The sequence below is a fragment of the Podarcis liolepis genome (assembly GCF_965112155.1).
Source record: "Podarcis liolepis genome assembly, chromosome: 1".
NCBI classification, from domain to species: Eukaryota; Metazoa; Chordata; class Lepidosauria; order Squamata; family Lacertidae; genus Podarcis; species Podarcis liolepis.
In genome coordinates this window covers 36625078-36650292 of record NC_139554.1, presented here as the reverse complement: position 1 = coordinate 36650292, position 25215 = coordinate 36625078, and the positions used below count along the sequence as shown (strand labels likewise).

At 41.6% G+C, this 25215-nt stretch overlaps 1 protein-coding gene across 2 annotated transcripts in view; it reads right to left on the bottom strand.

Annotated features, from left to right (window-relative positions):
- Nucleotides 1-13640: 13640 nt before the first annotated feature.
- The window catches only part of PRKD1 (protein kinase D1), a 95449-nt gene continuing 83874 nt past the window's right edge, over nt 13641-25215 (bottom strand). For both annotated transcript variants that reach the window (XM_083506623.1, XM_083506624.1), the window contains exons 15-20: nt 23108-23214; nt 21422-21583; nt 20030-20128; nt 17049-17316; nt 15554-15639; nt 13641-14693 (exon numbers count right to left, since the gene is read on the bottom strand). In XM_083506623.1, coding sequence (XP_083362749.1) covers nt 14475-14693; nt 15554-15639; nt 17049-17316; nt 20030-20128; nt 21422-21583; nt 23108-23214 — 941 coding nt within the window. In that variant the 3' untranslated portion in view covers nt 13641-14474. The remainder of the gene's footprint in view (nt 14694-15553; nt 15640-17048; nt 17317-20029; nt 20129-21421; nt 21584-23107; nt 23215-25215) is intronic.

The window sequence follows — 25215 nt, the reverse complement described above, 5'->3', positions numbered from 1 at the left end:
AACCTCCTCCTCCTGCCTCTGCCACCAGCCCAGAGCTGCTTCTCCCACCCTCCTTCCCCTATGTGGCAGCAGGAGCCTCCAGACACAGAAGCCACACCGTGCTCTTCTTGGCTCCACACTAGGCCTCCTCTGCCCCTGATTGTTTTTAATACTGGAGGGGCAGCCCCCCAAATATTTTAGTGGGGGGGCTGAAGGGACCTTGGCCCCTTAGAGTTGGCATCTATGGCACCTAAGATTCCAGGAACAAGGTCACCTTTTCTGCTGCTGCCACAATTACAACATCTGCCACCAGGTCAGATAAGCGAAAGGATTGCCCAATTCCTTACCACGTCATCAGAAATGCAACAGCATTCCTGCATTTGGAACTGCACTCAGAAAACCTGAGATCTTTTTTTCAAAATTCTGTAGGGAAACAAATCAGTTTATCAAGCCCAAGAAGAGGTTGCACAGATATTTAACACTGGTTGGTAGAAATAATTAAATTGTGGGGCCCAGAATTCTCCTCAATAATGTAAACATCTTCAGAAGCCTTCTGTGTCAGGCACCAGGAAATGTTGGCAGTGCCCTCAGCTATCCTTGCTCCTCCTCTCCATTTGCAGTATAGTTTAGTAGATGAGGAGAGCAGAGAAAATGGCAGCTGGCACCAAACTATAACAAGCTGAGCTCTAGCATCCAGACAGGGTGGAGGAGCTAGGATCACAAGAACCCTGGCCTGGGGATTTCTAAACCGGAGGAGTTCAGTTCCTACATCTTTCATTTCCACAGCTTGCTGATATAATTCATAGGTAGATATGGGCATAATCTATAAATGAGAAACTGAGAGAAACCAATCTACAGTTTGATCCATTTCTGTATGATTTTGAACTTTTTTTTAAAAAAAATGGCTGCATGAAAATTTGTATACATTTTTCTGGACTTTTCTCCGAATACAGGCAGTTCTGCAAACACTTCGATATAATGCATTTTTGTCACCATGAAGATCTTTGTGCACACGTCCTCCTGACGTATTCTTTTTTTGCACGACTCTTTTGGTTGGAGAACTGCCTCACAAACCCCTAGCACCAGCTGCATTTCAGCACCTTTATTTGTTTGCAAAGTGTGAATTAGGCAGGTTCACGCTATGTGAGGGGGAGAACTTGCCCCATTCCTAATCACAGGAATACTTAAAACCAGGCATAGGCAAACTCGGCCCTCCAGATGTTTTGGGACTACAATTCCCATCATCCCTGACCACTGGTCCTGTTAGCTAGGGATGATGGGAGTTGTAGTCCCAAAACAGCTAGAGGGTCAAGTTTGCCTATGCCTGCTTTAAACAGATTTCATCCTTCTGAGGTTACCTTCTGTTTGGTAGGAGGTTCTTTTCACTGCTGAATATAGGATCCCCCAGGAAGCAAGTAGTGTGCTGAATAAAGTTTTGGACAAAATTCTTCCTTAATGACAGTGTCATCTGTGCAGACCCAGCAGTTTTTACAGTTTGCCATGTGGACTAATGGAGAGCATTCTAGGAAAGGTATGTAGAACCCTTTTCAACTCCACGAGGCCCACATTCTTCCCCAGGCCACATTCCAGCAGTGGGTGGGGCCAGAAGGAAAAGTGGGTGGAGCAATGGACAGGACTTACCTTTTTGCGGTAGGCTGCATTTCAGCCACACAAAAGTCAGAAGGTTCTATATCCACACACAGACACGTACCTCTTCATCTTCCATCCAGGCAAGAAAGACACGTCCCAGTTTTTCGAGCTAGGTAAAAGCAACATAGGAGAGTGTTGGTGTGGGTTGTGTTATGGGAGAGAAGGAGGGGGCTGGGAAGAGTCCCAAAGGCTTGGGAGCACACTTTGAAGGGAAACATTTGGCCCCCGGGCCTGAGGTTCCCCACACCAGGCTAGGAACCGGCACAGCTGATGCAGTGCATTCTAGACTTAGTCCCAGGCAGAAGCATCGACCCCCCCACCCTCCCCGAAAGCTCTCTGGCTGTTGCTTCTATCTCAAGAGGCTGTGATTGCATCAAACTCCTCCAAATTAGACAATACCTAGGAATCAAGCACCTATTAATGAAAAGCCAAATGTCTATTTGCGCTTCTCTTTATGCCACAAATATGAATGCAGCATAAATAGCTATAAAGCAAAATCAGCATTTACAAGGCTTGCAAAACAAGGCTGGCAGATTACGCATTTCCATGAAGTACAGCTGAAACATGCTCTGCGGAGTCCATTTGTGCATACTGTTAAGTAGCTGTTAGCAGATTCATGTAAATATCGCAAACTGCCACAAGGTGGCAAGGTACACAAATACACCAAAGCAGGCAGAGAGAGAGAGAGAGAGAGTGTGTCTTCTGAGAACAGGTAAATTCCACACATATATGTATGAGGCAGCTTGAGTTGTCTAACAATAACTGTACTCCAAGGTCTCTTTCTTGAACAGATTCGTCTTTTTTAGTTTTTGTTGACATCCATCTTTTCTTGGGAGACAATGTTAAAGTGCGCCTTTGGGGGTAAAGTCAACCATTGCCTGCTATGGTTGTAGAGACCAAATAGGAGAGACATGTATTATTGCAGGTGGGGCAGATGGAGGTGTCTGCTTGTGCTGCGGCAGATGCGCTGTGGCTTTTCTTCTCTCTGTGCTCCCCCAGTGGTCATTCCTCCTCTGGTCATTGCTATGGTAAGGGTAAAGGTAAACGACCCCTGGACGGTTAAGTCCAGTCAAAGGCAACTATGAGGTTGTGGCGCTCATCTCGCTTTCAGGCCAAGGGAGCAGGCATTTGTACACAGACAGCTTTCTGGGTCATGTGGCCAGCATGAGTAAACTGCTTCTGGTGCAACGGGACACTGTGACAGAAGCCAGAGCGCACGGAAATACCATTTACCTTCCCGCCGCAGCAATACCTATTTATCTACTTGCACTGGTGTGCTTTCAAACTTCTAGGTTGGCAGGAGCTGGGACAGAGCAACGGGAGCTCACCCCATTGCATGGATTTGAACTGCCAACCTTCTGATCGGCAAGCCCAAGAGGCTCAGTGGTTTAGACCACAGCGCCACCCTCATCCCTTTTCATTGCTATGGATACATGACCTGACTGTTTCCAGGCACTTCAGTCGTCTGTCAGAGATTCCCATACAGTGGGATTAATGTGTTATCCTTCATGTCATGTTTGCAGACATCTTTCTAACACAGAGTTCAGTTACTCTATGAATATCATTTGTTGAATTTATGAATTGATATTTAAAATATTCTTTGGCTATACGCCTGCTGCTGCTATTATTTTTGTTTTTACGTACTGTGTTTAGAGCTACTGAAGCAAAATATTCAAACATTGTCCTTCTTTCAGCATGTAGGTACATCACAGGCATGATTCTTCATAAAGTAGATGAATGAATTATCAGATTAATTTAGAAATTCACCATCCATCCTTTATAGGTTCTTTCCAAATGATCATCTCAGCTATCAGCATGTACAGCAGAAGCAATACAGTGGTACCTCTGATTGCAAATGGGATCCATTCCAGAGGCCCGTTCGCAACCTGAAAAGCTCGCAACCTGAAGCGCCATATCTGTGCAGGTGTGCGGCGCAATTTGGCCCTTGTGCGCATGCGCAAAGTGCAATTTAGCTCTTCTGTGCATGCGCGAGCAGCGAAACCTGGAAGTAACCCTTTCCAGTACTTCCGGGTTGCGCGGGACGCAACCTGAAAAGACAAAACATGAAGCAAACGTAACATGAGGCATGACTGTATATATGTGAATGTAAAGCAATCCATAGTAGAAAGGAAGGAAACAGGTGTGTCTAAAACTACAAGGCAAGAAAATATATATATTTAAAAATCAGAAAAAAATAGATGCATGGGTCTATTAAGAACATCATTGTAGGTGATGCCCAAGGGCCACAACATGCCCACCATACTTTACTTTTCTCCCTTTGAGTGCCAGACCAATGTGCAATATCAGATGATCTGAAAGTCCCATGACTTTCCCAGCATAGCCCACTATGAAGCATAGTAGGCTGCTGTTTGGGAAACATAGGTGCAAAGCCCCTTTGAGCATTTAGGATTAATTGTGTGGTTCCTTGTATCCAGGAATGAGGGGAAGGGAGGGAGCAGCACTGAATGATTTTCGGAGCAATAAGCGACAATCTTTTGAAGATGAATTTCTCCTTACAATTAGATTTGATTGATTGATAACTGACTGTAAAGGAGGAGAAAAAATTAGACTCCATTTGCACTTAAAGGATAAACTCCCTAATATTCACTTTCCAAAACACTACAAGAACTGAAGCACAGTTGTTAGTCAAAATTCACACTTTTCCTGAATTTTGCAATGCAGTTCTCCAGCCAGGTTGTGTGTACAAAAATGAACATTCTGTGGTAAAATGTGCATAAAAATCCATATTTTGGTGAAAGTAACGTGCAAAAGTGAATTGAATTAGGGGAGACTGCTTTGCAAAAGTATGTGTATTAGGCAAAATTGCACACACATATGAATATTAGGAAAAAATTGAAATGCTGATGAATTTTCAAAGAAATCCACCCCCCTGTTCTTTTTAAACAGCAAACTGATGTGGAAATGTGGAGGCCTGGACTTGATACTGAGAAAATGAACAATTGAGAGATGCTGAAACTGACAGATTGTCCCACCGCCCCCACAGAAAGAGAGAGAGAATATTTAGTCAGTTTGTATGGGCTCCTTTTGTTTTCTTTTGATGGAAATATGCTGCCATGTCCAAATCCTTCTTCCATGTTCTGAATGCCCTTGTCCAAGAGCAGGTTTTGTTTCTCTGCTCAATAAACAGCCACAGATTTAACACTCAGACTTATGGATCACAGTGCACTTTCTTCATGTGAGGAACTATTTTCAGACTCAAGACTGTATTTCATTATGTGCTGCATGCTGGTGATGAGTTGAACCACATCTGGCCCCTGTTCCTGAGGGTCTTCACCCCTGATGTAGGCCTTTGGGATTCTGTTGTCAGATTGAGCAATTAGGTTTTATCGTCACTAGCATATCCCATGTCCCGTTCAGAGTATGACATAAATATATGAAGTTTGCTACTGGGGCAATGTCATATTAGCATATAAAGCCCTTAACAACTTGGGACCAGTTTTCCTATGAGATCATCTGACCCCACATGTGCCCACACAACCTCTTCGATCGTCAGAACTAGTGCCACAAAATACCCATTCCAGATTTGTAAGAACTCAGTCATTCAGTCTTGCAGCACCTACACTTTGAAACTCCCTTCCTATTGAGATCAAACAGGTGCCCTCACTGAACAGTAAGTCCACAACTTACACAGGTGTTACAATCCTGGGATTGCACCTGAAGTGAAAATCACATATATTCAAAAGACATTGGGTGCAATGGCGGGTGGGATTGCCAAAGTCTTTTCTCCCAGACGCTTGCCCTCTTTCCACTTCCTTTTTAATTTCTTTTCATTGCCAAGTTCATAAGTTAAATGCATATAAGTTGTGGGCTTACTGTACTTTTTTCAGTGCCTGCTAAAAACATTCTTGTTTAGACAAGCCTACCCAGATGCTTAGACAGTTGAGGTAATTTTAAACTGCTTTAGTATTTTAACCTTTGTCTGTTTTAAAGTATGGTTGTGAATTCTTCTCAATTTTTATGTTTTATCCTTTTGTAAACTAAGGTTGTTGGGGTTTTTTGCTATTTTTACAATCAAGTGGTGTATAAGTTAAATAGAATTTATTTAAAAAATAGGGTCTTATTACTGCAGTGCCTATCATAGCTATGAGGAGCAGGAGACATAATTTTTGGTTGACCAGATAGTGTGTTTGTTCCTTGTGGGATCCAGACCCCACTGTAATAAATCAGGAGAATTTGTACTAGTCGTAACCCACTGCCACCAGTGTGTTTTCTAACAAGTCAGAGTACATAAACCATTTCTTAATCAGCCTTCGAGGAAAACAAGAATGTTGAGAAAGTTTGGGTTATAGCCAACTAGGTCGTACTCAGAGTAGTAGACCTATTGAAATCGCTAGACCTAAATTAGCCATGTGGGTCTTCTTTGAACAGGGCTAACACCAGATACTTCTCAAATGCCACTCAAAGGCTTTTTGTCCTGCTTGGAGAAGAAACCGTTTAGAATCCCTCAGATATTGTCCAACAAATGTACGATGACTTACTGCAACCGTTGTTAAGCCACTTCATTCAAATAACTCAGCAAATCGCAAAGCAGTCCATGGATGATATTCTGTTGTGTATTTATACTTGCATAAAATTCTAAATTCTGGAATTATGGCGCAGGTTTTCCACATGATCTCATCAGTCATTTTGTGACCCAGCTGCTGAGTGTGAAGGTATCTATCTGATGCTCTTCAAAGCTTTCCACTACGAATGTTCAGTATAATCTGCACTGATGGTACCAGTGTTGCCCTTACCTCCATTTCATTTCTTAATAAAGCAATGGTCTTTATAATAAAGTCCCCGGTACTGGCGGTTAGGCATTGGCGGGAGTACTGCTCTATTGTTATGCAGATGAAGGGGCGAAGGAATGCCATCACCTTCCCCCAAACAAAAGGGTAGTCCGGTAAAGAATTCCGGGAAGCGTGGCCTTGTCCTAAGCCTATGGAGGTGTGGGCCCACGGCACGCCCCCACGCGGTGACCCCGGGGGGAGGTCCTAGTTGACGTGCCTCAGCATGACTCCTCCCACTGGTGGTTAACCCTCACCGGCCTTCAAGCATGCAGGCTGAAGCTGTTTAGTTTTAGGACCAATGCCTAAGGCCAATACTGCTCAATTCCTGTTATCAACAAGTTGTGGCCTAATTTGACCCATTAACTCAAATTCTTGTGTCCTGTGTCTTTATTTCTTGGGGGGAGGCGGGAACTTGCCACGCAAAGCATTTCACACATCTGGTTATCTAGAAAACGGTAAGCAAGCAAGCAAGCAAACAAACAAACAAACAAACAAACAGCATAAGGTAAATCTGCAGGTAAGGGGTCATGTTAGGGTGAGACCATATTATTGTCTCTTCATTTCAGTAAACAAGTTGCAATGTTCTTTTTCTAGTGATTTTGGCAAGCATTTGGTTATCTTAAGAATTCATGAGAGTGTCTGCCTGATTGATTTGCAAACAGTTCTGATTTCACAGCATAAGCTTTTTTTGGACAGCAGTGGGGGGAAATGCAATTTATTCTGTTGATTAATAATGACACATTCTAGTATAAAAACCAACAAATATTTGTACAAGAAGTTCTCTAATATGTTTGGCATGCTCGGTAGCTTGAGTGAGGAGGCTTGAGGACGGGGGCGGGGTGGTGGTGGTGGCGAGAATTCACTGCTTGCACACTGGAACAAAAGCTGATTGCGATCATAGTTCAATGAGCCTCAAATAAAATATCTGCTAAAAAAAGTGTAAAGCCATTATTCAGCTCTCTTTCTCATTTATATGTGAGAAATTATATGCTTTAAATCTATCTATGGTACTTCAGCAAATTAATTACTAGAACCCCTTAACAGTAACTGGGCTGGTAGTATTTGTAATTATTAAGCAGTGTTTGCCACATTTTGAGAAGAATTTGGTCAAACTGGAAATTATTGAAAGCCAGAGTGGATATTTTGAGTTCAGAGGGTGTGTAAGTTTTTATTTTTTATTTTTACTTTAAAGTATTTCTAGCTTGCCTTTCTGCCTGACAACAGACATCCAAGTAAATATATCACAATCATTCCTTTTTAAAGGCAGTAATTACTTTTGAAGGCTTGTGGGATAGGGAAAAGATAGAAATATTGAAAAGGGTCCCTAGGCCTTTGACCAGGCCTGGAAAACCTGTGGTCCACCAGATGTTGAACTACAACTCCCATAATTCCTGATCATTGATCATGTTAACTGGGGCTGATGGGAGATGCAGTCCAAGAACATCTGAAGGGGCACAGATTCTCTATCTTCATTTTATTATTATTATTTATGAATTTATATACCAATTATGGGCCAACATGGCTTCTAAGCAAGTTGCAAAACAAACAAAACACAGCAGCAAAGAAAGACCCACACAGAGTGCATTGCAACAGCCCAGCCACGAGGATACCAACACATGTGATAGATTGGCCAAGTTATCCCTCTCCAGGAAACGGTGTAGTTGACACACCAGCCAAAGCTGATGATAGCTACTTTTCACCACAGACGTTGCCTGGGCCTTCGTGGACAAAGGTGGCTCTTAGAGAACCCATAAACTACCTGCCCATTCATCCAGAGGGAGTGCAATCCTGTCTGGCAGACTCCCAATTCTGAGATCTGGGAACCACTTACCAACAGTGCCTTCCTTACCGCTGCTGAAGCTCTTAGACTGTTGGTCTTTGAAGATTTAAGGATAACTAAAGGTACAAATAGACCCTGTCAGGGCCAGCTCAAGACATTTTACTGCCTGAGGCAAAGGACAATATAGCACATACAGAAGCCAATTGGACTGGTAGTTGAATCTTACTCCAATACTGGTGAAAGGACAATGTCTTCCACTGCACTTGAGGTTAGCAGGCCACATGACACTCCCTTCCTTAGTAGCTACCGCCTAAGGCAGCTGCTTCACTCTGCCTAATCATAGGGCCCGCCCTGGTCTCTGTTCTCCAAGTGTGCTAACAACAGTGAGGACCAAGTAGCAACAATTTTCTATAGGATGTCCATCATCTGCTCCCAGATGTTCAGCCTTCTATCATGCTAAACCATGGTTACTCCTACAAAACATTGGGAACAGTGTAGTAAAAGCAAAGGACTGTAGAAAGCTGTTGTGAGTAGAGTCAAACCACCGACACATCTAACTCAATATTGTCTACAACAATGGGCTGGAGCTCTTCAGGATTTCAGACAGGCGATTTTATGGCCCTTCCGTGTGGCATGAGCTTCTATGCTGCATTTCTGCAGCAATGAATTTGGCTGAAGTGTGATTGTAACATCATTTATATCTTCGATAGTGCAATCCTGTGCCTTCTGCACACTTTCTAAGAACGTGTCAACTAAGAAGCAAGTCTTATTGGGCAGGATTCAGTTAATGAGGACTTCTGCAGGCTTCACCCCTCTCCTCCTCCTGCAGACCAAATTGGCTTGTGGGGGCATGGGGGAAACCCCTGGAACAGGGTGCAGGGAGAGAAGAGGGCAGATAGTTCAACCAGGCAACCAGAAATGTTTCTGCTGATAGATTGCTATGTTGGATTCCTCCCACTGATTACAGTGAGATTCGTGTATTCAGTGAGTATAGGATTATTACAGCATCAGGGGCTTGCACACACACTCTTTCAATGCCAGCTCCATGAGGGAAATGAAAGGTCATTTTGCCCGAGCCCATGAAAAAGAAGAGCTACAGATTGCAGTCAGTCAGGACGAGACAGAAGATGTGGTGCTCGACAGGGAGGGCGGGAGGGCAACTGTCAGGAAATGGAGCTGGAGGCAAGGTGACGGAATAGGGCAGGGGAAGCCTTGAGAATATAGGAAGACTTGGTGCCTGGGAAATGATCAAACAAGGAGCAAAGAGCAAGCTTAGGACACCAAACATTTCTTGGTCTTTAACCCCCTTAAAGTTTCAGGGGAAGACTAATAGTGGTAGTGGGAAGGGCCAGAGCTCAGAGACAGAGCATCTGTGCTGCAGGTTCAATCCATGGCATTTTCAGCTAGAGCTGGCAATATAAAACCCCATCTGATACCCTGAAGAACTACTGCCAGTTGGTGTAAACAGTGCTGAGGTAGACAGACCAACGGTCTTATCCAGTTTAAGGCAGCTTCCTAAATTCTTAAAGCCAGAAGTATAGGAAGAGAATTAGTTTAGATTTGAACCAGCCACCCAAATCTTGAGTTTCTAGCTTTATTTGTAGGTTATTTGGTTTCACCTTGCCCCCTTATGTCCCCATGAAGAGGCAGGGTATATAAATTCAAATCTATAAAAACAAACACATTACATTTTGGCACAGACCTCTCCTTTCTTCCTTTCCCCTCGCCAGAGCTCGTTCCCCTTGCACTTCCATGAGAGTAATTCAAAGCAGGCCTCAGAAATGTGATCCAGTTTGAGTTGGAAGGCAAACAACTCATTCAAATTGCCTCCTTTTGAAAGATTATACTAATTTGCAGCCTCCTTTGTATTGGTTTTAATCTCTAGGTATAACTCCCAACAATAAACAGGTTTTGTAAGTTTCAGAACACAATAAAAGTTAACATACTTTGCAGATTTTATGTATCCCATTCACGTCAGAGCAAATTTAACTTAATTATAATAATTGTGCAAAATTAGCCATACAAAAGCCACAGTTGTGTTGTTTCCTTGCATGAGCCTCCAATCTTGACAAGTTTTCAAAAACAAATCCCCCTGCAGACCATTATAAGGGGATGAATGATTCAGTTGGTGTTCAATGGTTAAAGCGTTTTTTAAATGAAAACAAATACAATAACAGTTAATGAGACAATTTGTGCTGCAGCGGAGAAAGAAGTTGGTTCTCACGTGGCTGTGTATGCTTTCTTTATCTGCCACATCATTTAGAAACTGTAAAGAATAGCCTCTTTGTTTTGAAAATATTTGCAAAGATATCGTCTATGAAGCATTCACTTGACCCGACTTTGCCCAACTGCTTTGTACGATGTAAAATCAAGCTGCCTTGCAGGTGCTTTGGAGATAACCACACAGAAGTGAAAGAGCAGTGATTTCGAGCAGTGGCTCTTCTTATAGCCTTCCCCACCTTTTTGGTCATTTTTGTGAAGCAAAACTCTTGAGTTGGAGGAATCATGTCATGGGTGTGCCAGCCCAACATGGACAATTGCCAGGGTTGGTCTGCAGACAATTCATTTTGTAGAGGATATTGGGTGGCTCCTGAACAATGTAGGATAAAGCATTAAAAAAACCAAAAAACATTTATTTGCCACATCGATATCCTAGCTTTTGCTCCAAGGAAATCAAGATGACACATAAAGTTCTCCTCTTCTTCATTTAATCCCAACCAGAACCCTAGGAGGTATGCTAGGCCGAGAGGCAATGATTGGCCCAATATGACCCCATGAGCTGACTGGCCAAGCGAGGTTTTGAATCCTGCTCTCCCAATCTCCTAATCCGACACTCCAACCACTCTTCCACCCACTTTGTGATGTGTCTGCGGGGGAAAAAATCCATTATCTTCCTTCTCATAGGACCTAAGCCCGAACTGAAGTTCATAGAATCGTAGAGGGTCATCCAGCAGCTGCCCCCATTTTTAAGAATGGCTTTCTAGGGCGGTACAAGTGGCAGGAGGGGTGAGGAATGTGTAACTTTCATTTCATAAACTTCCTTCAGTTAACTTAATTTAGGATCCAGGCCTATGCATTTTAACCTATTTTTGAATGAGTCGAACTAAACAAGGTTGCCGCTTTTCACTAGGTGCTCATCAATCTACATTGGCATTGTACGGAGTTGGAATTCAACATCTTCCAGTCATTCCATCTGCATAAACATTGTAGCTTGCCAGATGGAATGATCTCCCATCTCTTTCCACCATGTGCCGTCATGAGGTTTCTCCCAACCCCCCGAGTCAATTTTAGGGGGCATGTAGGGTGGGGTGGGGTGGAAGCTCCACTGTGCAAGTGGAAGCCATCGCTTGGGGTTTTCACTGACAGGGCCAGTTAGGTGAGTCCTGTCTGGAAGAATCACCTATATTGACCACTGTCACAATATGCATTCATAGGCACACCATCAATTGTACACGATCCATCAAGGACTCTCTCAAAAGGCATACATATGAATCACAACATGATTGCTCCTAAGGATTACTAATGTAAAATAAATTGTTTCACTGATGTGCAAAGTACTTGAGCGTAACTGGGTGACTTCATGAAAATACAATTTTATTCCTATGTACTGTAAGGTTGCATCTCCTTTTGGTTACACCTAACACTTCTTTGTAAATATTCCATTTGTCAATGGCCATCTGCCACTGATTCTTCTTCCCTTTACATGCAGATTTTCAAACCTGAAAGCAAATTAATTTAAAAAGAGTAGATGAATTTCTTCCCCAAAAAGTAGTTGCTAAAAATGACTGTTATTGGTCTCTGTAAGTTCACACATTAAGCTGAGACAAACCCAGGTATACAACTGAGTGTACACTCAGCTGAAGCCAATCCTGGCCCCTTGCCATGTAAGTTGATGCAGGTATTTGCAAGCAAAAAAACCACCTATTTGTTGCAGTCAACACATTTTAGGTGTAAGCTTAAAACTTACCAAGTGGGAATCAACTAAGTTTTACTCAGGGTAGCCGCACTGAAATCAATGGCTCTGACTTAAGTCACAGCAATTAATTTCAGTGGATCTACTCTATTTGAATACCACCTTTTAGATAAGACACCTAAAACTATTGTGGGTGAAACTGCCTTCAGCATATTGGTTTGACATTCTATAACTTAATGTACTGACTTAAGTTAATAGTTTTAGGTACCGCTATGCTGAGGACTCATATTTCTTTTCCATTCCTGACCACTTACCCTTATCCAGTCCCATCTCTGTTTTGCCAGCATTTCCTGGATATCTCATCCATCAGCACATTGGATACATAGGTTTTTCAACCCAACCCTGCTCCTTCCAGCACATCTAAGCCAAACATTAACTCCCTCTCTTCCAGAGCATCACATGTAATTTTGCATATAACATTCAATACTCTCCTCTTGTGTCCCTGACATACGGCTGGTTGTCATGCCAAGCCACCCATAACTGTGTCTACCCTTTTAAAACCTTTGCTGTATAAGGCACACCTGTCATTTAGACTCCAGCTACTTCCCCCTTGCTAGTTTTCCATCTGATCCTTCTCCTAATCACCTGTATGTTCACAGCAACTGTGTTCATATTACCTTTCTCTCCTTACCTATTAAGTCTTTGCAAGGATTCTCTGGCTGCTTTTCATATTTCAGTCACCATCACTATCACCTGCTAATAGGGGTAAGGAAAGAGAAAGCCCTCACCACACCTGTGCACAACATTATAGGATAAGCATGAAGTGCCAGGTAAACCCAGACCTCAATTTCTGTATGTACACTACCCTAGGATGAGGGTAGCTATGTCTTTAAATGGCTATAAATAGAGGGTGGCTGTCCTCACATTCCGATTGTGGGCCTCCCCAAGCATCTTGTTGGAACAGAATGCTGGACTTTGAAGGCTTTTGGTCTGACCCAGAAGGCCTCTTCTTATTGTACTTTTCTTCTTCATTCCACTGAAGTTTCAGAGCTATATAGTGAACATTTCAATGGATTCAACAATGGCATGTGGTGCAGCAATAAAACTGCTAGCACACTTGCAATGGGGACCACGGGTTGAGATTCCTGCATTGCCCTTTTTGGCACCTGCTTAAAACATTTTTGTTTCAGCAAGCCTGCTCGGAAATGTATTATAATCTCTTTTGCTTACTGTCGATTTTAATTATCTTTGAAACGATTTTAATTCTAACTGTTGTTTTTTATGCATAATGTGTTGGTTCTGGAAACCGCTTAGAGGTTTCATTACAATCATGTGTTATATAAATTTTGTGAAATAAAATAAATAAATATGCTGCCTTGAGCTCCTTGGAAGAAAGGTAGAATATGAAATTAAGGAAATAAACGAATAACTATTTTTGGGGAGTGAAACACCTTTACAATCACAGTAACGTAATGCTTGGAAAAGGATTACTTATTCTTATTTGACAGAACCTCAAGCTTGACAAGTCTTTCGACTGGTAAAGTAATTTAATATTTATTTATTTTTAAAAAAGTATTTTTCAGCAGAATTTTATTCAAAACATACACAAAGGCAACATATTGTCCAGCTTCTAAATGTATATGTTACAGCAGCATGTCATAAGAACAAGCAGGGGCTGCAATTTACATTACTAAGGCATTTAGGCTTAAAGAGAGGTTGCACCATGACTGGTTGGGGGCATCCATATAAATGTCCAAAATGCTAGGGCATCTCATCTGCAAATTTACAATGCTGTGTGCTGCTTTTACATTAAAAAAAAAAATGCTTCCTTGCATCAGTATCTCAACATATTGTTCCACAACGAAAAGCAAAAACCAGAAACAGAAATCCCCAACCCCATCGAAAACGTTAAAAGTTGTTCACAGAACAGCAGTAGTAATCTACTCTTCAAGAGTTTGCAAACAAGTACAATACTAATTTCATGATGCACACAAAACCAGCGATCCACCTGCAAATGCTTCATGGTACCCCACAAAGTTATGAGTAAGAGGAGACACTTGTCTGAGAAGGCACAGTGGAGACAGGTTTGAATGCTCCGAGTACAACAGGAATCATCCACAACAACAGGTTGAGTGTTTCTGGGAACTTTTTGTTAATATAACACAGTTGCTCACACAAAATGGGGGGGGGGATGCTTCTGTTGATTTGTCTTGGCAACTCCCATACATCAATGGTGGTAACAGAGTAACAGCTTTGTTCCCATCTGACAGAAAATAATGGCAGTTCTGCAAAGCAAATGTTAAACATGACCGTATGTATTTATTAGTTCCACAGTGTTTTGACAGATTACAAGGGCTGCAATTTAAAGGATGCTGACACGCTCACTGAGGGCTTTCATCTCTGCTTCTTCTGGCTCAGGGTTTTCATTGTGGTTAGCACTTGGGCTGATAAGGTGTGTTGGATACTGCAAGCCATTTTCTCCGGCATACTGTTCCCACCGTGAATCATCACTCTCATGGGTGATATAACGCTCGCCTATTTTAGATTCGAGCTCACGCAAGTCTAGCCAGGTTTGGTAATCCTGTAGGGAGAAAAACAACATGCTTAAATTAATATCTGAAAAGCAGTCTTACAGATAATACTATAGATGCCTGTTTCTCCATAATTCTGTTAAAATTTAAGTGATGCAGCACGTGTTACTTTCATAGCATCTTTTGTGAAAACGTTGGCTATGAGAACACATCAATGTGTCTAGGTTCACTGGAAAGTATTTCTGAAAAGCTACGTTCCAGAACCAGGCCCAGAGGTTCATGGGGTTTATTCCTCAAAATTTTGCATGTATATGTAAGTATGTTCACCACACCTTTCTGCCTTCAAGACAATGAAACGACAATAAATCAATATAGACAAAAATAACTCAACAGCGTGAGAACAAAAAGCAAGAGCAGCACCAAGCAACAACAGGAATTTTTAAAATAGTATTTATTTGGGTGACCAGGGCAAACTTAGCCAACTGTTTCCTCCACACACACTTCTTATGCTTCAAGATTAGCAGAGGAAAACTCTGATGATTGAGCATGTGGTCAACCATTGAGCTATGACCCTGGCCAGCATAAAGATGCTGTATACTAATGATAGGAAACGTAGCCAGGGATGATGGGAGTTGTAGTCAGTCAGCATCTAGAGGGATATAGGCTCCAGATCCCTACTGTATGCAAAATACCTGTGGAAGGAAAACATTCTAATGTTACAGCCTGGCTCCCAGGGCCTCACCTAGCAAAGTGGGCACACTTTCCCACAGTCTCCGGATGGGATTGTAATATTTAGCCTTCATTGAGGTAACTGTGCTGAAGTTTTGGAGTGGCTGTGGTAAACTTTTTGTCTGCGTTTGGTCTATCTTCACTACAAACAAGGTGAAAGGCATGAAATTTACAGCATTACCTGTAGCCATGGGTGGCTTAACGTCTTGTCCACACTATAGCGCTTTCTCATTTTCACTTGCAGCAAATTATTTATGAGATCAATAGCTGGAGAAAAAACATAATTTCAGAAGACATCACTCTCAAATACCTCTTGAAATCGCATACGGTTCAGAGGCAGTGACAGAACTAATACATTGCGAGACAGAACTAATAAATCTGTTTATGACAGCCATGCAGGTTGATTTAGCTTGATTTTTTAAAATGAATAAATAAAAACAACTTTTTTCCAAGTTACTACCTCACACAACTATAATGTTCACAACTCCCAAACTTGCTAATCAAGCGTCCATCACTGAAAATAGTAAACAGCTTTGTACTGAGTTAAAACATTAGTCAGTGTAGCCTAGCAATCATACATTTTGTTCTCTGCCTTATAACAAATAATATTGCCATGCATTTGGAGAGATGAAATTGAAGATATTGCGAGGAAATGCAAGGCAGCAATAAAGTGAATAGATCTCCATTCCAATTTTCGAAAGCTTTCTCTCCAAGAATAATGCATTATTACTTCAAAAGCCCTAGATAACTTTGGACCTGGTTACCTGAAAGACTGTCTTATCCATTATGAATCTGCCTGTGTATTAAGATCTCTAGGAGAGGTTCTCCTTGCCAATATAATGTGACTGGCAGGGACGTGGGAGAGTTCTTTTTAGCGGCTGCATTCATGCTCAGGAACTCTCTTTTCAGAGAGGCTGAGTCAAACTGCAGAGACCTTCCCTTCTGTTCTGTTCCTCTGCTGCAATATTCTCTAGTTTTTAGCTTACACCTGGCTGGGTTTAAATACACACTTTTGCAATTGTACATACTTGACCCTTACAATATTTCTCAGAGGCCCTTCTCTAAGGGCTCGATCATATAAAGTAAGGTGGGCAAGGGACAGGGCCATTTAAGTAACTGGACCCTGATTATGAAACAGCCGAGCAAGTTCGTTCACCTTTTCAGTCAGACCTTTTAAACAATCTATGTTTAACGGTTTGGGCCTCTCAGATTAATTTTTAGTTTCACTTTTCTAATTTTCATGGTTTTTCTTGTTTCACAATGTATTTTATTGGTATTTGTTTGTTTGTTTGTTTGTTTGTTTATTGCTTTAAGAGCTACCCAGAGAACTCCTGTTATTGAGCATCTATATAAACACAGTAAAGAAATGAGCAGATGAGTTTTAGAAAGTGATTTTATTGGGTGGTATTCAGTTTTAGTCATACTCAGAATGTCTTACTCAGACCCGACCCCTTGAAGTTAATGGACATGATTCACTAAGGTTCTTTTCTTTCAACTGGTCTACCTTGAGGAGGAATTAATTGAATATTTTTATTGTATTTATGATCATTTTTAAAAATGGTGGTTAGCTGCTTTGGGAAGCTAGTGTGAAAAGATGAAATCTATATTTTCTATAAAAAATAAGTAAATATTTTGATTCTTCTCAAATATGTATGTACTAGAATTAAAAAAAATACCTTCATGTGAGATTTCCTTCCAGGGGTTCGGTGGGTACATAAAAGCAGCATTCTGGATTTGATCATGAATGTCCTCATCTTCATTGAATGGAAACGTGCCACTAAGGCTGACATAGATAATAACCCCCACAGACCACATATCTAATGATCTATTGTACCCTTTGTTTCTTAGGACTTCAGGAGCGAGATAGGCTGGCGTACCCACAACTGAACGTCTGAATGATTTCTCTCCAATGATCCGTGCAAAACCAAAGTCGCAAAGTTTCACCTGTTTAGTATAAAGCCATTATAATAAAATTTGTATTTTTTGTTTTATTCCGATGTTTTTCAAAGAAACAATGTGCAAGTCAACACAGTGCTTGTGCTATCTATAAGTCAATTTAGCATGTGCTAAAGCTGTTTCTCCCCCGCATAACTGAGCAAAGAATGTTTCAAGCAGACAACAGTCTTTCCAAAAGGCCTATCGTTATTATAAAGTAAAACCATATGTAGTCCATAGTGCCTAGCTGTGTATTCAAAAAGGACAGAACCAGTCCCTACAGTTTGGGGATACAATAGAGAAGGGGTAAGGAAAGTGTGTTAGCCAATGTATGGGCCTCAACATTCACCTTGTAACTGCATTAAGAAAACAATCCAATCTCTTTCTATGCCGCCCTGTGCTCCTTCAGTTTCAGTTTATGTTTTGGGTTCTGTGTCGCTTTGGGTAAACTGAAGCTGCGTTCTTCACTGCAAAACTAAAAGCAGCTATAACTTTTCACCACTTTGAGCCAACTGGATTACATTTACAAGCATGGGAACACCCCCCAAAATGTAGACAAATAGGTTCAGGGGTTTTTTATGGGGGGAAATGAAAGGGATTGACTTTCCTCCATAATCCATAGTAGTTTCACATTTCTGAGAGGCTTTCTCTTTCTTACTTACTTTAAACAATTAGAGGTTGAAGCTTATAACTTAAAAATAAATAAATCCCCCCACAACTTTGAGCTCTTCAGTGATCCACAGGCAATACTTTGGACAGCCTCAATACTTGCAAAGCACACAGACCAAGAGAAACTTACAGGAAAACATAAATGAACAAGATATAGTGAAGTACAGAAACAGAGTGACAGAGGAACACAGGGCTTTGTGGGAGCCCTTATTTCACACAGTGGCAGTGTTATTGACACCATCTTTCAAACTGGTAGAGGGGGAGAGACCTCAAAATCACCCTCATTTGCTTTGTTATCTGGCTCCAACACAAACCCATTGCACACCCATTGCAGAGTCACATAGGTGTACTAAATGTCCACAAACCCAAGAGTTATATCATGTTTCCCCAGCAAGATGAGCCCAGCTTCCTGCTGCATTTGAAATATCAATGACAGATGCAACGATGTGCAGTTGATTGTCTTCACCCTTCCTCTGTGCTTCATGCAAACTGCCTGTTTATACAATGTTTTAAAGCACAGGATAATACCTCCGGTTACTTGTATGTTTGTTGCTTGACTTTAAAAACAAAAACAGCCTTCAATATTTTTTTCCCCCAACTTGAAAAACTGCTCCAGAGGAAGTGATCACATCATTATGTCAAAGGAAGCCAGCCATTCGCAACTTTGATAGCAGGCTTTGGCTATACACAGTAAGAACATATTTTAACTTTTTTGGGCAAATGCACTTCCACAGCAGGTTCATTGTTGAAATTACGCACATCTGGGTGCACCCAAAAACTTATTGGCACTTGCAGATATAGTGTGTGTGGGGGGGGGGGAGATATCTCTGCTACTCTTCTTCACATTTTAAAAAACAACCAATTGGGATAGATTAGAGACTTGGGGGGGGACATGGGTGGCGCTGTGGGTTAAACCACAGAGCCTAGGACTTGCCAATCAGAAGGTCGGTGGTTCGGACGGGGTGAGCTCCCATTGCTCGGTCCCTGCTCCTGCCCACATAGCAGTTGGAAAGCACGTCAAAGTGCAAGTAGATAAATAGGTACCGCTCGGGCGGGAAGGTAAATGGCGTTTCCGTGCACTGCTCTGGTTCGCCAGAAGTGGCTTAAGTCATGCTGGCTCTCTCAGCCAATAAAGCGAGATGAGCGCCGCAACCCCAGAGTTTGTCACGTCTGGACCCAATAGTCAGGGGTCCCTTTACCTTTACCTTTAGAGACTTGGGGAGGCTGCTGAAAATAAGGACACACCTGTTTCCTACTTTCCTCTTGACTACAGCTGATTTGTGTACCAGTGTACCAAGTGGAAGCAAGTGGTATCTTCATGTGGTCTGGTCTGTGTATATACAGCTCAGACTGCAGGGTAGAGTCATTAATTTGCATATGCAGAGGTAAAAGGGACTTGTTAGGTATTAGGTGAGTGCTTGACTAAATCAAGCCATTTCACCTATTTATCAAACCGAAAAAGAACAAAGCACAAATCTCTTAGTAATAATAGTGTTGTGAGATTGAGGGGGTTTTGCCTGGGTCCCTTCTAATTCCTGGTTCCAACAAGGATCCAACTGATGCAATAGCCAGACAAGTTTCTTGGAAATGGTCCCCAAGCATGGGTTGCTAAGGTAACAAAGGAAGTGGCTCTGTGCCAGACAACAATGGGTGCCCCCCCCTCAACCGTCTGATAATTAGAAAGAAAAATCCAGAGTTGAGGGGTGTGAGCTAGAAGCTAGCAGCAGGATGGGCAGCTGACAGACAGAGCCATGCCTGCTTTTGGCTGGAATCCAAGGCTATGGCTGTGGGAGAAGCAAGATTCTTTTGGGGTGTTAACGCTATGAGTCCCTCCATTGTAGGCTCAGCTTGTAAACATGCGTAAATAAACCATATTTCCTAAAGACACCACTGTCTCTGCTGTCCCTCATTCCAAGGGAACCAAACCCCAGGTAAATAGCTAGACCCCTGGAGTCTCTTACCACGTAGAGATTGGTGTGGCATCCAACAATCATTTGGCTTTATCTAAAGGAACTGTATGTTACCTGTACAATGTGAATTTATTTCTACTTGCCTGTGGGAAAGGATCAGCAGATGCCAGCAATACATTTTCAGGTTTGAGATCACAATGAACAATGTTTTTAAAATGAAGATGTCTCAAAGCAACCAGGATCTATAAAGAAACAAACCAGCCCTCTTGTAACATAGTTTGCACAATATTTACTTCTGTTTCAATGTTTTTCCCAGAGACGAGATGAAAAGTAGCAAGCGCAAGCAAGCTCAAGCACAACAGCTTAATTCATGCGATTTTATGCTCTTATTCCAAGCTGTGTAAACAAACAGGAATATAAAGCACAAGGGACTTAATTTTAAAGGCATCCTCAAGTAGCAATACTTCCTACTATTATTACAAAGCATTCTTTTAGCAGCACGTACAGCTGTGCTCTTATTCGTTAGAGGAAGTTCTCCAACTTTAGTGATCAGCAGTTGGGGTACAGACAACTCCAGAAATTTAAAGGCTGGTACTATCTATTATAATGGGAGCAAAGTTTTAATCTGGAAAATGGGGGAGATGACCTCTCAGAGTCATCCCATGGTTGGGGGAGGAGAGAATGCTGCCTATAATGTGAGCTATAAGCTTAATTCTAAGAGGTCTTTGCCACTATCTAAATCAGAACTAGGGGCTGAATGCCATATATATATATATAGCACACCAAACCATACTAGCTTGCATATAGCTGCAAACCAGGTGAGAATATTTATGGATTATAAAGAACAAACTGAGGCAATGTAGCCATCAGTCATATCTGGCACTTATTGGGCACCCAAGTTCTGAGCACTAGCACAGCTTCTTTGAACCCATAGGAATGGTCTCCCAAATGTTTTGCTGGCTAACTTGGTTAAGCACCCCTGCCTGCGTCAGAGATGGAGAGGAGATGGGTCCATCAGAGACATGCAGGCTACATGCTAGCCCCAACATGCAAGAAGGATTTGGTGTAGACTTCCAAGTACCACACCTGAGAGAAGCACTGTAGGTCATGATTTGTGGTTACCATCGTACATTAAGCTCAGAACAATACAGTCAAGCACGCGACAACTAGTCTTTATCAGAGAGAAGATACAGAGAAAGGCACAGCACCCAGTCAACTTGATAAAGCCATACTAGCAATGTAAAAGGAAGTTACCCTAATTAGACTTTACCCACTCTGGACAGCTCTCACTCTTTAAACCTTCACCCACATTGTGACCTGCTATCCATTTCAAGGGTATAAAATCATAGAGATGTAGTGTTGGAAGGCCCCAGAAGGGTCATCTAGTCCAACCCCCTGCAGTGCAGGAATCTTTTGTCCAACATGGAGCTCAAACTCACAGCCCTGAGATTAAGAGTCTCATGCTGTGCTGTCTGAGCTATGACGTGAATATCATAGAAAAAGAAAACATTTGACACTGCTTAATGGGCCTTTACCTGCGTAATTAAAAACTTGGTGATTCGCTCTGGCAACCTCCCTTTTTCACTTGACAAGATCATCTCCAGCATGTCTCCATGGAGCTTCTCCATAACAACAAACACTCTTTCTGGTGTCTCGAACATGCATTCCAAATTTACAACCCCCAGGTGATGCAGATTCTATGAACAAAGAAAAACACTATTTGAATGAGCCCGATTTGTTTAGGTCCAATGACAAGGCTCAGGAAACATTAGGTAATGACATAGCCATTCATTTTTCAAGCCCTTTGGCACCAGTATAAAAGTATAAACAGCCAGAATTATGCCACCAATGATTTGCTATGCAAAGTTTAACAGGGCAGCCCAAATGTGCTTAGAAACTATCAAAAATATGCTTTGTCAATGATAACGTTTTAAACTTCTATATGGAAATGAGACCTTGTCCAAATCGATTTCTTTCAGAGTATCAGAATTGAGCCATGTTATCCGCAGGTTGTTTCCAGTACTCTGCTCTTGGATCTTAAAAGCAATCCCATACCTTGCATATCAACCTTGCATCAACTTTGCATCATCAACAGTCCATGCCCACCAAGTGTGACCAGTCCTTGTTAAGTGATTTTGGGAGGTTTCTCTATTAGGTTTTTGTTTGGAAGACATCCCAACCTGCTGATATCCCCCCCCCTCGTGTTATATATGGATTGGCGCTCAGAGAATGAGTTCCCTATTGGTATACAGTAAAAAGGGACGCGGGTGGTGCTGTGGGTTAAAGGACTTGCCGATCAGAAGGTCGGCAGTTCGAATCCCCGCGACGGGGTGAGCTCCCGTTGCTCGGTCCCTGCTCCTGCCAACCTAGCAGTTCAAAAGCACGTCAAAGTACAAGTAGATAAATAGGTACCGCTCCGGCGGGAAGGTAAACAGCATTTCTGTGCGCTGCTCTGGTTCGCCGGAAGCGACTTAGTCATGCTGGCCACATGACCCGGAAGCTGTACACCGGCTCACTCGGCCAATAAAGTGAGATGAGCGCTGCAACCCCAGAGTCGGTCACCACTGGACCTAATGATCTGGGGTCCCTTTACCTTTATACAGTAAGTCCTCAACTTACGTGGGGGTTATGTTCCAGGGATAGAGCTTAAAGGCAAAATCGTGTATAGTCAAAATACAATGGGTTCAATGGTGGGTGGGAGGCCAAAGTCATTTCCCCCAGAATCTCACCCGCTTTCCACCCACTTTTGAATTTCTTAAAAGATTTTTGCCACATCTGTAAACCTGAACGCACACAAGTTAAATGTGCATAAGTTGTAGGCTTACAGTATACGAAGCAAAACTTAGGAATGCAGCCCTAACTCAACTCATAGCACAAGAAATTGGGCTGACAACGCTTTATTTTTGTTACCACATGTGCAGAGACACACAACAGGATCTCGTAACAGCCACTGGGTAATTGTGCTAGATTATCTAAAAAGCAAATTTATTTCTGACTATGCAGATTAGCAAACTGCTGAAATTTTTGGTGCAAAGTTCCTATATTTAATGCAGATTAGACATTATTTCAGAAAGAGACATCACTTGAAAACTTTATCTGTAGTTCCAATGCTTAATGAGGTACATAGATTCCTACTGCCGAAACCTGTTCTCAAAGAGTTTTATTGCCCTGCTCTAAATTAAATACATACAGGATATAATTGGTAATTAAATAAAAGATACCTGTAAAATTGCAACCTCATTACGAAGTTGGCTTTCTTGCTTAGTTGGAAATCTCAGTTTGTCAATGATTTTAATTGCTACATCTCTTCCTGTTTTGCGATGTTTTCCTGTTTGATGAAAAATATGCCAATTAACATGATCAGCTCTGAGAAGCGTCACCTTTCCAGAACTCAAGTATTTTTTGTGTGTTTTATACAAAACCTAACTGTCAAGGTATCCTCTGAGACAAGAATGCTCTAAACCATTCAGACTTCTTTCTTTAATTTCATGAAATTGTTAAGACAGATTTCAAGGCAAAAAAGGACCAGTATATTTCCTTTTATAGGTAAAAATCAGGAAGGTCAATTTTAGAAGAAGAAAAATGTGCAAGAGGAAAGGTTGAAAAGCCCATTATCCCTCCCCTACCCCACCCTAGTCTTCTGCATTAGTATGCATCCTGAGGCCTGCCTTTAATAAAAAGGAATATGAAAAGCTTGTGTGACATTCACATCTAGTTTGGCCCATAAATTTGGTATGTAATCCAGCATCACTAAATAAATAGGCATTGTTTATAGTACAAAGAACCCTGTATCCACAGGACTCCCATCATGTCATAGGAGGGAAAGGTCTGGAACATGGGTAGGCAACCTAAGGCCCGGAGGCCAGATCTGACCCAATCACCTTCTCAATCCGGCCTGCGGATGGTCCTGGAATCAGCATGTTTTTACATGAGTAGAATGTGTCCTTTTATTTAAAATGCATCTCTGGGTTATTTGTGGGGCCTGCCTGGTGTTTTTACATGAACAGAATGTGTCCTTTTATTTAAAATGCATCGCTTGGTTATTTGTGGGGCACAGGAATTTGTTCATTTCCCCCAAAAAAATATAGTCCGCCCCCCCCCCCCAAGATCTGAGGGATATTGGACCAGCCCCCTGCTGAAACAGTTTGCTGACCCCTGGTCTGGAAGAATACAGGACACCTTTCCCAGCAATCCATCTGTGTACATAGTGTGTTTAATATTTCAACTTTTGAAATTCCCAAAATGAGGGGTGCTGAAATGTTGTCACATGACTTGGGAACTCAAAATATATTCTGGTTTCTTAGTAAGAAAAGGAGATTACAGCGACAAAAGATTAAGTAAAAGAAAAGAGTAAATAAGGGACAAATTTGACAAAATTAAGTTTAGGATTTGCTGAAACAATTTTGGAAATTGGGATGTAGAAAGGGGAGGTTTGGGGGAGTCAGAGAAGTGAGGTTTATGAAAAAAGGAGATGAAATTATACATGTTTGTTTTGTCTTTTTATTTGTTTGTATTGTTTATAAAAACTTTGTAAAATCAATAAAAAATTTATTAAAAAAAACCAAAATATATTCTGGTTAAATTAATATAATTTAGTTTTACATGGCAAATGATGACATAAAATATTCACTTTTTACGTTGTTGTGGAATTTCCAATAATTTTAAACTTGTCTTCTTTTTTAAAAAAATGTGTATAAAATTGCATAAAATCATTAAAAATGATTGCCAAGTACTTGTAATTATATGGTGCATTAATATTATTTTTATTATTTATATATTATACATATTTTGTATTAAATTATATGTTACAATTACACACACATATATATATAATTCACTAATGTTGTGTTGTAACTGTATTTGCTTCTTTCAGAGGTTGAGGAATTTTATCAGTGTGTTAAAAATTACTTTTCCATCAGTGCTGCTACTACTATCCTAACCAGTGGGAGTTGACCTACAATGGCTTCTAAACAAGAGTATAGGACTGGGGACGTGCAGGCATATGAGCAACCTAATTGGAACTGGCAGAGACTTGTTGCCAGTTCCTCACTGAAGAACTTAGCCGTGGCCCTGCTGTTTACATGGGCAATGCATTGGCAGGAGTGCCAGATTGGCTCTGCAGCCCTCTCGCCACCACCTTGGTCAACCTCTTGCAAAGCTGATGATGATGATGATGATTTATTTATTTATTTATACCCTGCCCATCTGGCTGAGTTTCCCCAGCCACTCTGGGCGGCTTCCAATCAAGTGTTAAAAGCAATACAACATTAAATATTAAAAACGTCCCTAAACAGGGCTGCCTTCAGATGTCTTTTAAAGAGAAGATAGT